Source organism: Asterias amurensis, chromosome 15 (genome assembly GCF_032118995.1).
Source record: "Asterias amurensis chromosome 15, ASM3211899v1".
Classification (NCBI taxonomy): domain Eukaryota; kingdom Metazoa; phylum Echinodermata; class Asteroidea; order Forcipulatida; family Asteriidae; genus Asterias; species Asterias amurensis.
The window spans coordinates 6,658,757-6,672,679 of NC_092662.1; the positions used below are offsets into that span (position 1 = coordinate 6,658,757).

Below are 13,923 nucleotides of genomic sequence, written 5' to 3' on the forward strand. Positions count from 1 at the left end.
GTGTTACAAAACCTACTAACCTTGTGAGAGAAATGATAAAAGGCAGTGGACATTATTGGTAATTACTCAAAATAATTGTTAGCATAAAAACTTATTTGGTAACAAGCGATGGAGAGCTGTTGATAGTATAAAACATTGTGAGAAACAGCTCCCTCTGAAGTAAGGTAGTTTTTGAGAAAGAAGTAATTCCTCACTGAAATATTTGAATTGAATTCGAGACCTCGGCTGAGGTCTCGCAATCAAGCATCTGAAAGCACAAAACTTGTGCGGTGTTTTTTTCTGCCATTATACTCTCGAAACTTCAACGACCAGTTGAGTTCAAGTTTTCACAGGTTTGTTATTTTATGCATATGTTGGGATACACCAAGTGAGAAGATTGATCTTTGACAATTACCAAAGGTGTCCAGTGTCTCTAAAGGCAATTTTTCTTGCAAAATTGGGATCCATGTACTTTAAGACTATTTTTTTCTACTATTTAGAAAACAAGTGAATATTGTAGAGTGCACACATGTATGTCAGGCATGAAACAGATTCACAGGAGAGTTGACTCTCTGGTGTATATCTTAATGACTGATGCACTCTACAACCAGAGAAATCTTAAAAATAGTCTTAAAGGCACTGTACACGTTTGGTAATCGTCAAAGGACAGTCCTCTCACTTGGTGTATCCCATCATAAGCATAAAGAAACAAGCCTGTGAAAATTTGGGCTCAATCGGTCATCGAAGTTGCGAGAAAATGATGAAAGAAGAAACACCCTTGTTGGACGAATTTGTGTGCTTTCATATAGGAATAAAAGACTTCTTGCTAGAAGTCTTTTATTATTTTAGTGAGAAATGAACTCTTTCTCAAAAACTACGTTACTTCAGAGGGAGTCGTTTCCCACAATGTTTTATACTATCAACAGCTCTCCAACGCTCGTTACCAAGTCAGTTTTTAGGTTAATATTTGTTTTGAGTATAAACTACCAAACGTGTACCTTCCCTATTAAGTACACACCATATAAAGTATAGCAATTTTTCATGAAGTGGTTTGATATTTCTCATTGTATTCACAGCTAACTAATTTGTTCCTACGACTGTCAGTTGTTAATTTGATGTATATGTACATGTAACCTGGCTAAGGAAGATGTTTATTTCCTCATTCAAGTTGATTTAGAATCTTTCTTTTTCAGTCGGTGTCAAATTTCAAGGATAGAATGAGCAATTTGTAGTAATTTATGGATGTAATCTGAAATGTCAAGAAATACATCCAGCTACAAGTGTTTGACATAAGCGTTGCATGATTCACCGACATAATCTGATATGCCTTCGTATAAGGTCAAGGTCTACATTACTGCATCTTACAAATTGTATTCAAAACTTCCTCAAAAGTCTCTGTAATTTTGACAAGACGGGACTCCTTTAAATTATTGTGTCAAGGTTAACTCTGTATTTTCTATAGTGTTTTATCTGTCAACTTTAAATTTAATGTTATTGCCACTGTTTGTCAGTAATTTAAGGAAGAGTTGTTTATGGGTTAAAAAAAAAAAACTATCAGTCTCAGGCCTTGCATTTCATCTTTGAAATAATAAAGGTGTTTTTATTTTTTAAGTATGCAAATTTGAAGATTTAAAAGTCTAATGGAAACTTTTGGTCTTTAAAGGCCTAGACGAGGGTCAGCTAAGGTCATGACCTACATGTATGTGGTATCTGTTCTTTAATTTCTTTGTGATGATTTGTAAGTTCATATTTTTTGTTTCAGAGCCTCAAGTGGAATGATATTTTACTTGGGTGGACCGGCGTATCTAACAGTCTACATGGATCAAGGCAGACTAGTACTAGGCCTCAATACAAAGGTAGGTGTAGTAGGTGCAGATGGAGTCTATGTGTTTGGGGTGTCGTGGCCGAGTGGATAAGAGCACCGAATTCAAGCTCTGACGATCCTGTTCAGCAGAGTGTGGGTTCGAATCCCGGTCGCGACACATGTTTCCCTGAGCAAGACACTTAATTACACTTGCTTCTCTCCACCCAGGGGTGAATGGGTACCAGTGAGGTCACAGATGGTTCTTGTGATTGATTTAGCCGAATAGCGCATTTGTTGCACAAGGCTGTATACTCCCCAGGGAGCTGAGATGGTTTAAGGAATGATTTAAGGCCCAGTGACCAGGGGTAGTAGTTTGAAGCGCTTTGGGACACCCTTGGGGTGTGAAAAAGCGCTATATAAAAACTCAATATTATTATTATTGACCTATGACTGATAGTGTTCTTAGATAAGAAATTATTTAATATTTAGTTTGAAAGAGTCAACAGAAGAAGAAGGTATGATTTGAGGTCAAAGCTTCAGAGGGGTTTTTGTTGTTCAAGTGAACAAAAATAAACCCACATGAGAAATCAATAACTCATACAAACTTTGATTTCAGATTCAGGCATATCCAGCGTTATGGACAATTCATTTGGAGCGTTTTGGACATTACACTTTTGACCACTGTTTTCTTTCCACTGTTTAGCTGAAAAAGTGTTGAAATGATGCATTTCTTACTTTCTTCACTTAATCATCAAATAATTATAGACTGTCTTCATTGAGATTTAGTTGAAAACTAAGCTTTTATACAAAGTTCAATTTTCACCTTGATGTGTCATTTTCTTTGGATCTGCCCTTTTGAATTGTCACAATAGTATTTGACACTTCTAGGTGTATTTTCCAGTATTGGATTCTTAGAAGGTGTCATTTTCTTGACGACTCAACCTACTTTGTCTTATTTCATCAGGGATCTGAGGCTGGCACGTTTGTCACATCACCGGCCACCGGTTACAACGACGGTAACTGGAAATATATACGGGTTACCAGGGAAGGCAGAAATGCAACCATGTATGATGAGATGGGTCGCCAGTTAGCTGCTGTTAGTTATCGTAAGTCGACGAGTGAAATTGACTTAAATTATTGCGTTCTCGTATTTATTCCGTAGTTTTATCAAACACTTTAGTTATTGTCTGCAACTTATTGATGCAGACGTCGCAAGAATTTGGACTTGCACTTTGCTGCTGACGACACCAGAGCTTGGGTCTGGTGAACTAGACTGCTCGTCCATAACATGCCACAAAGGCACAGGTTACATGACAGGGATTCAAACCCACACTCTGCTGCTGACGACACCAGAGCTTGGGTCTGGTGAACTAGACTGCTCGTCCATAACATGCCACCTATGGGGGTTATAAATGGAGAAGAACTATAATGGCCTCACACTTGGACCCTAGCAGAGTCTTTATCCAAACAAGGCTGGAAGTTTAAAAAAGTCCCAATATGTCAATATTTTCTTGTGATAAACTTTGTCTCCATTTGGTGATGTTGCTCTCATATCATATAAGAAAGTCATGTTGTTTTTTTTATTGAAGATGTGTTAACAGATTAATTTAAAAACAAAACAAAAGAAGAACATGTTCAACCATGTTTTTCTCAAAATTGTTCAATACATGTAGCACCCCCTGTTGAACTTCACACCAAAAGAAAGCTCAACAATTGCTCTAAACAACCAAATGAAGGCAGTATATATGGGTTTGTAGTTTGTAAGTTATGATTGTTTATAAAGGTCAAATTTGACCTGTTTTTGGTGGTCGCTAGCGACCGCCTTGTGCACCAAAGAGTTAACTTCATTTTGTAATCGATATTTCTATGTGAATCTTACCCAGCTGGTGCAGCCCAAACACTGAATGCAGCTGAGTTAATGATAGGAGGTCTACAAGATCCTACCACCGTTCCTGATCCGTTTCCTGCAGCAGCTCTTACAGCACTCAGAGGATGTTATGAAGGATTGAGATTTATCTCCTACAGTATTACACCGGAACCTCCGGAACTTATCAACTTCAAAACTCAGATGAGAGCTCAAAGGTTTGTTAAAAAAAAAACATCTTAGTATTTCCGACTGAAAAACAACATCTGCTGGGGTTGATTTCACAAAGAACTTGGGACTAGTCCTAATTATAACACCCCTTACACGCATTCTGCCTGCTCATTGGTTTAGAGCGCGTCACATGACATGTCTTAGTTTTGCTAGACGACGGCCGTGTGATAGCGCGTCGGTTTGCCGTGCGCTAGTCTGAAGACTAGCACACGGCGTGCAGTACCCAGACGCCCGTTGCATGTATGAGGATGATAAATTAATAGTCTGTAATCATTTCGGATTGCACGACACTACATGCAGCACAGTAAAAGTTTTTGCAATTTGTATTCGCGTCGTCCGTGGATTGTAGCATTCAGGTCTGTAACTTAATAATAATAGTACAGTATTAAGAAATGTTTGGGGTGTTATAAAACAAATATTAACTGCTTTTACTCGTGCAATGGTTAAAACTATGACTCCCGAGGTGATCCCCGGAGCGTTCTATTTTCCCGAGGCGAAGCCGAGGGAAAATAGAACGCTCCGGGGATCACCTCGGGAGTCATAGTTTTAACCATAGCACTCGAAGCAGTCAATATTTGTATACTAGGAGATATTAAAAACTTAAGGCTAGTCCTAAGTTAGGATGAGTAACTCGTCCTAACTCGGGATAAGACTAGTCCTAACTCTTTGTGAAATCCACCCCTTGGAAAATCAAAAATGCTCATTTGATTTTGTTAGGTTTCTTCTATTTGGAGTGGTGTCCTTGGTCAATGATGTTACGACAGAGTTGACCCCAGACCCCCCTGTCCCTCAAGCATGTAGATAGTTCTCCAGCTGTCACAAACCCAGTGTCCTTTCATAGTAAGTCAACATAAGTCAGTTGACCTCGACCTCTTTGGGATCGACCTTTTCAGTATCAAGTTTTATGATTGATCACTATAGTTTTGCCAAGTGGCTGTTGTTAAAAATGCCACACCAGATGTAGCCTGAACATCTGACGTCACACTTCGAGGCTTGTGAATAACGCCAGAGGCCTCCAAAACCGGCGTGTAGATTCACCTTTGACCTCAGTCATTTAACATAGAGCGGCGGACTTGAGAGCAGTGTACTGTTTGGGCAGCTAGCTCATGTCACTGCACGTTTATCGAAATTATATGATTGTATCCAATGGAATCACTGGATCTAGCGACAGGGACTTGTCTTTACCCTTGCGGATAAAGACAGGGGCCCCAGTCTACACCTGGGCCCAATTTCATAGAGCTGCTAAGCACAAAAATTTGCTTAACATGAAATTTCTTCCTTGATAAAAACAGGATTACCAACAAATTTCCATTTGTTGCATATCGCCTGTTTACTTGTGTACGGCTGTTGTTTGCTTAAATCCTCAAAATCACATGGAAATTTGGTTGGTAATCTTGTTTTTATCAAGGAAGAAATTTCATGCTAAGCAAATTTTTGTGCTTAGCAGCTCTATGTACAAAGGGTGTGAATATGTATTTGATGTGACAATTAGTAGCTCATAAAGATTACCTGCCTCTATGCCCTTTAGAATCATGTAAATATCAAGTTTTATTCAACCTCTAGATTTTGTTTACCTTCATATAAAGTTCCTCCTTTCTTGTACTGTCTCCAAGAAGACACCAGGCCTCAAAATAACCCACAGCACCCACATCAATTGCCAAGGTGCCCTGTGCTTTTGCTGTGGTGCCCTTTGCAAAGTTCCAATACAAATTGAAATTGTCTTCTCTTTTATAGAAGTGCCCCTTATAGAGCAAAATTGCTGTGATGGCCTGAAATACCGGATGTGAAAGGATGGTGACCCCAGCCTAAATCAAAATTTCACCCGACCTGACTCTTAACTTTTATACACATATTGACTGGCAAAGAGGTAACTAGTGTACATTTATTTCCCCGAGGGACTTTGAGTGACCAGAATAGGCTCCTCTTCTGGTCACTCACAGGCCCGAATTATGCCAGTCAGTATATGTATGTGTTTTATAACACACCTCGGTCTTAAATATTAAATAAGAAAGAAACTTGGGAAAGAAAGGAAGTTTTTTAGTTGCAGTTCACGGTTCATGTCAAGAGAGGGCGCTGTAACCAGTCACTATTTGAAATAACTAGTGCCTGCCGGGCACTATTCCCGCAAAACATGCGCGCGCGATCATTACACTATATTATTATTAATTCAACCCACATGACCCAGTTTCAGCCAACCAGAATACAGAACAAGCAAGAGGTGTGTTATAATCTTCCTTATGAACCAGATACAATGTAGGTGTCTTTAACATGTGTTGAACTTTTTATTCCCGTAGGAATATCAGTCATGACGGTTGTTTTCCTGACGAGGTTTGTGAGCCAGCCTGTTTGTCACCGTCGCAAAGCTGTGATTTTGATTGTTCGTGCGCGGCAGGGTTTCGTCAGATTACTCCAACACCCCTAAACTGTGTTAACATTGATGACTGTAGCCCAAATCCATGCGTGAATGGTGCTACATGTGTGGATGGGATACAGGATTATACATGTCTATGTACTGTTGAGTTTAATAAGGGTAAGTGATTATACATGCAGATACCACTGAGTTTTTAGCCTTCGAGAAAGGCTCATCAGACCATTAAGTTTAGTTTCAAGACACTGTACACTATAGGTAATTGTCAAATACCAGTCTTTTCACTTGGTGTATCTCAACATCTGCGTAAAATAAAGAACCTTTGAAAATTTGAGCTCAATTGAGAATAATGGAAGAAAAAACGCCCTTGTCGCACAAGTTGTGTGCTTTCAGATGCTTGATTTCGAGACCTCAAGTTCTAAATCTGAGGTCTCAAAATCAAATTCATTGAAAAATTACTACTTTCTCGAAAACTATGTTACTTCAGAGGGAGTCGTTTCTCACAATGTTTTATACTATCAAGAGCTCTCCATTACTTGTTACCAAGTAAGTTTTTATGCTACCAATTTGAGTAACTACCCAAAATGTCCAGTGCCTTTACTAAGGGTAAGTGATTATTCATGTAGATGTATCGTTGAGGGTAAGTGGAGGTGTAGTGGCCGAGCGGTTAAGAGCACTGCCATCGAACTCAAGCTCTGACCTGTTCAAGGGAGTGTGGGTTCGAGAGTCGTGACATTTCTGTCCTTAAGCAAGACACTTAACCACTGCTTCGTCCTTTGGATTGGACGCAAAGCTGTAGGTCCTATATGTTGTTACAACAGCTAGCAATGCGCTTAAAAGACCCCAGTACGCAGTGCGACTATTTTCAATTATGAAGGCTGCTCGAGAAAGGAAGAAGAAAACAGTAAAACTCATTATACATTTTTAGAGAATGAGATACCGTTCTGAAAAATGTCTATCTATGATTGTGTCTTGATCTACTAATTGATAAAGTAAGGAACTTTATAGTAAGGTTTGCGGTGACACCATGTACAAATGTCTTTTGTGAGTAGTGGTAGCTCTTAGAAGACTGGTTTGTTCTGCTCACAAAAGAGATCTTTACATGGTGTCACCGCACACCCCTTCTTAGTATTTTTGCACCATGCCTTAAAGAACTGGACACTATTGGTAATTGTCAGAGACCAGTCTTTTCACTTGGTGCATCTCATCATATGCATAAAATAACGAACCTGTGAAAATTTGAGCTTGATCACTCGTCGAAGTTGCGAGATAACGATGAAAGAAAAAAAACACCCTTGTCACACGTAGTTGTGTGCTTTCAGATGCTTGATTTCGAGACCTCAAATTCTAAATCTGAGGTCTCGAAATCAAATTACTTCTTTCTCACAATGTTTTATACTATCAACAGCTCTCCATTGCTTATTACCAAGTTAGTTCTTATGCTAACAATTATTTTGAGTAATAACCAATAGTGTCCAGTGCATTTAAGCTGCCCTGTATCATATACATGTATATATCTTGGCATGGTACTTTATATTGTCATTTTTGTATACTGTCTTTATCTTCCTCAGGTAAAAACTGTTCCATTGCCAATAACTGCATCCCCAACCTCTGTCTGAACGGTGGTCAGTGTAATGACTTTATTGGTGGGTTTAACTGCTCTTGTGCTGCTGGGTATGAGGGAACGCTGTGTGGGATGGAGGTTGATGAATGTGGCAGTAATCCATGTTATAACAATGCTGTATGTACGGATAGAGTGGCTGGATACACATGTACATGTCTACCAGGTTAGTATGTGGAATTACTAGAACTATTGTAAATGGACTTGAGATATTACTAGGTTACTATTGCAGACATGAAGAATTGAGATTGACAAGAATGAACATAGCAGGACTCAAACCCTGTAACCTCTGTATTTATAAATCACTGCACTAGTTCCATTGTTTAGCTTTATATGTTTGTATTTAGCTGTTTGTGTTATTCCTCTTATGAACAACAGAAGTATTGTGGTTTGTGAAATTTGTCATCCTGACGATGACTAGAGCAAGCTAGTCGAAACGTAGAGACCAATTCAAGAACTGACTCCGCGGTAGTGCAGTTAATTACGATCCTATAAGCTAAAGTAGTAGTCCCAGCCAATTGTCTATACCTTCCACCCGGGTAGAAGTTAAAAAGCAGGACAGTTCTTTTCAGAACAGAGAAGTCTCCCAAACATCCGATAAAACTACTCAAGGGTAGTAGAATAAGAAAGACAGTTCTCTAAGAACGAACTCAGTGTTACCGCAAACCAAATATATATTTGTTGTGCACTTGATGTAAAGACCTTCTGATGGATTGATTGATTGATAAAGGTCTTCTCTCAAAAGAAGCTTATGTTGGGAAATTATATTTTTATATATGTTTATGTCTAAGACAAATTGTTTTTCTTCACTCCAATTTTGTTTCTCTCATTCTTCATTTCTCATTATACACAATGTTTGTGTCTTATTACAGGATTCAGCGGCAATGACTGTGAAATAGACATCAATGAGTGTGAATCTAATCCATGTCTTAATGGTGCCACATGTACTGATAATGTGAACTCTTACAATTGCTTCTGTGCATCAGGATGGAGAGGTAAGAAGTTTGACTCAATTCTGTTTCTTTAACTCTGACGAAAAGTTTGGATTTCTGTTAAAATGTTTCAGGCTTTGCCTGAGAGGTTGGTTTGTCTGTTAGTGTGAATCCAGGTTTCACCTGAGAGGTTGGTCTGTCTGTCAGTGTGAACCCAGGTTTCACCTGAGAGGTTGGTTTATCTAGCGGTGTGAATCCAGTTTCACCTGAGAGGTTGGTTTATCTGTCGGTGTGAATCCAGGTTTCACCTGAGAGGTTAGTTTATCTGGCTGTGTGAATCCAGGTTTCACCTGAGAGGTTAGTTTATCTGGCTGTGTGAATCCAGGTTTCACCTGAGTGGTTGGTTTGTCAGTCAGTGTGAATCCAGGTTTCGTCCTAGAGGTTGTTTAATCTGTCAGTGTGAATCCAGGTTTACCCTGAGAGGTGGTTTCATCTGTCAGCGTGAATCCAGGTTTCACCTGAGAGGTTGGTCTGTCTGTCAGTGTGAACCCAGGTTTCACCTGAGAGGTTGGTTTATCTGTCAGTGTGAATCCAGGTTTCACCTGAGAGGTTGGTTTGTCTGACAGTGTGAATCCAGGTTTCACCTGAAAGGTTGTTTTTTTCTGTCAGTGTGAATCCAGGTTTCACCTTAGGGGAGGTTGTTTTATCTGTCAGTGTGAATCCAGGTTTCACCTGAGAGGTTGGTTTGTCTGTAAGTGTGAATCCAGGTTTCACCTGAGAGGTTGGTTTGTGTGTTAGTGTGAACCCAGGTATCACCTGAGAGGTTGGTTTGTCTGTCAGTGTGAATCCAGGTTTCACCTGAGAGGTTGGTTTGTCTGTAAGTGTGAATCCAGGTTTCACCTGAGAGGTTGGTTTGTCTGTTAGTGTGAACCCAGGTATCACCTGAGAGATTTGTTTGTCTGTCAGTGTGACTGATTGAGTGATATTTCCTGTTTTCATAACCCAGGTCCACGTTGCAATGTGAACATCGATGAGTGTCTATCCACGCCATGCTTCAATGGAGCTACCTGTAACGACGCTATTAACTCCTACACCTGTTCCTGTGCCCCAGGATGGGAGGGGCCTCTCTGTAATCTAGACATCGATGAATGTGCTTTAGGGTACTGTCAGAATGGTGCTGTCTGTACCCATGGGATTAATCAATACACCTGTTTTTGTCCGCCTGGGTGGACGGGAGCTAATTGTGATTTGGATTATGATGAATGTGCGTCTACACCTTGTCAGAATCAAGCACTGTGTGTGAATGGACGCAACAGCTTTGCGTGTCAGTGTGCTGCGGGGTAAGTAGAAATAGTAAATAGTCACACCTTCTAGTTGTTACAACATTTAGAATTTCACCATTGCTAGCGTTTAGAAAGAAGAATTTCACTTTGGTTCATCTTTTACATGTATAAATAGCAACATTTTTTAGGATTTGAGGCTTTCCAATTAGATAGTAACTGTAATCATGGTAATGGGTACATTCTAGGAATGTTGGTTCTGAAAAGACTTTACCTTCAGAGATCTTTACTTCCTGTACCTGGGGACGATTTCACAAAGAGTTAGGACTAGTCCTAACTTAGGACTAGTCCTAAGAGATATCAAAAGCGTACAGCTACATGTAGTCCTAAGTTAGGACTAGTAACTCGTCCTAACTCGAGATAAGACTAGTCCTAACTCTTTGTGAAATCCACCCCTGTAATTACAGTCGACTCTTCGTTATTTCAAGATCGCTTGGACTGGCCAAATTACCTCTTTATAACAGGGACATTGATATAAGAGGAGAGCAAAACAAAGAAACACAAAGCAGAAATGAGATGTACTCTTTATAAGCAGAAATTCTTTATAACCGTGCTCTTTTAATGAGGGTTGACTGTATTATGTAGATTATTAATAAAAAGTCTTGAAATGGAAATGATATTATGTTCCAGGAAAAGGCTGAAGTAAAACATTTTTTGTTATTTTTAACTTTAACAGATTTGAGGGTCCACGGTGTTCAATCAACATCAATGAGTGTTTCTCCTCGCCGTGTTTTAACGGTGGACAATGTCAAGATGGTAGTAACTCATTTACTTGTAACTGTCCTGCTGCATGGGAAGGCCCTCGTTGTCAGACTGAGGTCAATGAGTGTCTAAGTAACCCATGTATCAATGGTGGTACTTGCTCTGATGCGTTGGGTTCGTTCATCTGCACATGCTTGCTCGGATTCACTGGTCCCCGATGTGAGGTTGACATTGATGAGTGTGTAAGTCGGCCATGTTTGAATGGAGGCTTATGCATTGATGGCGTGAACGGATACCGGTGTGTTTGTCAAGGAGGGTTTCTGGGTATTCTTTGTTCCGTTGAAATCAACGAATGCGTCTCATCACCTTGTTTTAATGGAGGATTCTGCAGTGACCAACTCAATGGCTTTACGTGTACGTGTATTGCCGGGTACCAGGGAGATCGTTGTGAGATGGAGATAGATGAGTGTGGGTCTGGGCCATGTTTAAACGGAGCGCAGTGTATCGATCGTTTCAATGGGTTTACATGTCTCTGCGCATCAGGCTACGAAGGTATACTCTGTCAGAGTCAAATCAACGAATGTCTTCCAGTTAATAACTGCCAGAATAATGCACTATGTATCGATGGATTGAATAGCTATACATGTTCCTGCTCACCAGGATGGGTAGGTGAATTCTGTACCATCAATGTCGACGATTGTATGTCATCACCCTGTCAGCATGGTGGAGTTTGTATTGATCTGATTAATGCCTTCCGTTGTGATTGTCCGAATAACTTCCAAGGAGTTCTCTGTGAGGCAGATGTGAATGAATGTCAAGCCCAACCTAGCCGTTGTGATCCTTCACATACATTGTATTGTAATAATACATATGGAGATTTCAACTGTAACTGCTTACAAGGTAAGATGCCTACACCTAACTTATATTGCTCCCTGGTTGCTCAACTGTTTTTCAAAATAAAGCATACTTAAAGGCACTGGGGTGGAATTCACAAAGAGTTAGGACTAGTCTATCTCGAGTTAGGACCGATTACTTGTCCTAACTTAGGACTATCCATGCAAGTTGTATATCTCCTAGGACTAGTCCTAAGTTAGGACTAGTCCTAACTCTTTGTGAAATCGACCCCTGGACACTGTTGGTAATTACTCAAAATAATTATTAGCATAAAACCTTATTAGGTAATGAGTAATGGAGAGCTGTTTATAGTATAAAACATTGTGGGAAACAGCTCCCAAAGTAACATATATTTTGAGAAAGAAGTAATTTCTCACTAAAATATTAGAATTTGATTTTGAGCCCTCAGAATTTGATTTTGCAAATTCAACGACCAATTGAGCTCAAATTTTCACAGGTAGGTTATTTTATGCCTCTGTTGAGATACACCAAGATAGAAGACTGGTCTTTGACAATAACCAATAGTGTCCAGTGTCTTTAAACATTGGGTAAACTCAGGTGTGATCCCTGGCTATACAGAAGCTAACGAGTGTATGGCTTTGGACTGGCTCCCCTGAATTTCAGTTTTTTTTACTTGTTTCATGTCAGACCATGTGATTATAACATTGACGAGTAAGATTTTAAACTTTGCATGGTGGAAGGACAAACTAAGACTGTTTGCAGTTTAAAATGTTCAGAGCATACTGATCATTAGGTTTCAGAACCAACACTGCGCATGGTGTTACGGCAAACCTCTCTTAGTTAAAGGCAGTGGACACTATTGGTAATTACTCAAAATAATTATTAGCACAAAACCTCACTTGGTGATGAGTAATGGGGAGAGGTTGATGGTATAACACATTGTGAGATACAGCACCCTCTGAAGTGCAATAGTTTTTGAGAAAGAAGTAATTTTCCACAAATTTGGTTTCAAGACCTCAGATTTAGAACTTGAGGTCTCCAAATCAACCATCTAAACGCACACAACTTCGTGTGACAAGGGTGTTTTTTTCTTTCATTATTATTTTGCAAGTTCAATGACCGATTGAGCTAAAATTTTCACAGGTTTGTTATTTTATGCATATGTTGAGATACACCAACTGTGAAGGCTAGTCTTTGACAATTACCAATAGTGTCCACTGCCTTTAAAACAATGATAAATGTTTGTGTAGAATTAAATAAACCACTGCTCTATCTCATTCTTCTACTTCTTCTTCATTTCAGGTTTTTATGGCAAACTATGTGATCAGAACATTGATGAATGTTTAAGTCAGCCATGTTTCTTTGGAGGTACATGTCAAGATCGAGATAACGGATATGAATGTCTATGCCAAGAAGATTTCATTGGAGTTCATTGTGAAGCCATCGTCAGGGAATGTAACTTTAACCCATGCGGTGAAAATTCTGTCTGTGTTGAGAAACCTACAGGTAAATATACAAATATAATATAATATCAAAGTCATATATAGCGCATGTATCGACCAACAAGGTTGTCGCAGAGTGGACCCTTTCTCCACTCTACTCAGACTAATATCATACATAAAACCCAGACACAAGAATGGAACACAGTGACACCAGATTAGAAATAATAAAGAAACTACAATTTAATAGAAGTACCCCACAATAATTTAGCTTTAACAATTTTCCAGTTTTGCACCTTTACATTCTCAGAGCAACCCGTACAATATAAATTTCATACATAAGTAAATAGGTTTACATTCAGACTTTAATACAATGAAAGTTCCCTAAATAAATAAATAAACAAACAGCAGAAAGGCGACGTGGACTTTGTAGAATGGCTGCTTGAATCTTGAGAATAAGTTCGTTCAGAGGAGTGGACCCCGTCCCCTTGTCACTCAAGGCGCTTAGTATATACATTTTTTACAGAAAGATTATTGAAGTTATGAATTCTGAGACCCAATTAGGGTTTATAAGGTGCCACGGTGCATTCAGCAGTCACAGCCAGGAACACCCGGGCGAATCTCTTCTCTTTTCGATAAGTGCACATTTTTTTTTCCTGTGCATTACACAACATACAAGACCAATGACTTTCTGTCCCCCATCCATCCCCAAGGACGAAGCAATGGTTAAGTGTCATTCTTAAGAAGACAAGTTTGTGACTGGGGCTCAAACCCACACTCTGCTGAAC

General features: G+C 39.5%; 1 protein-coding gene across 2 annotated transcripts in view; it reads left to right on the plus strand.

Moving 5' to 3' along the window:
• The window catches only part of LOC139947978 (uncharacterized), a 59,274-nt gene that overhangs the window by 18,524 nt on the left and 26,827 nt on the right, over window positions 1–13,923 (plus strand). For both annotated transcript variants that reach the window (XM_071945914.1, XM_071945913.1), the window contains exons 6-14: window positions 1,742–1,835; window positions 2,748–2,889; window positions 3,667–3,865; window positions 6,173–6,408; window positions 7,818–8,033; window positions 8,740–8,862; window positions 9,806–10,139; window positions 10,816–11,741; window positions 12,999–13,202. In XM_071945914.1, coding sequence (XP_071802015.1) covers window positions 1,742–1,835; window positions 2,748–2,889; window positions 3,667–3,865; window positions 6,173–6,408; window positions 7,818–8,033; window positions 8,740–8,862; window positions 9,806–10,139; window positions 10,816–11,741; window positions 12,999–13,202 — 2,474 coding nt within the window. The remainder of the gene's footprint in view (window positions 1–1,741; window positions 1,836–2,747; window positions 2,890–3,666; window positions 3,866–6,172; window positions 6,409–7,817; window positions 8,034–8,739; window positions 8,863–9,805; window positions 10,140–10,815; window positions 11,742–12,998; window positions 13,203–13,923) is intronic.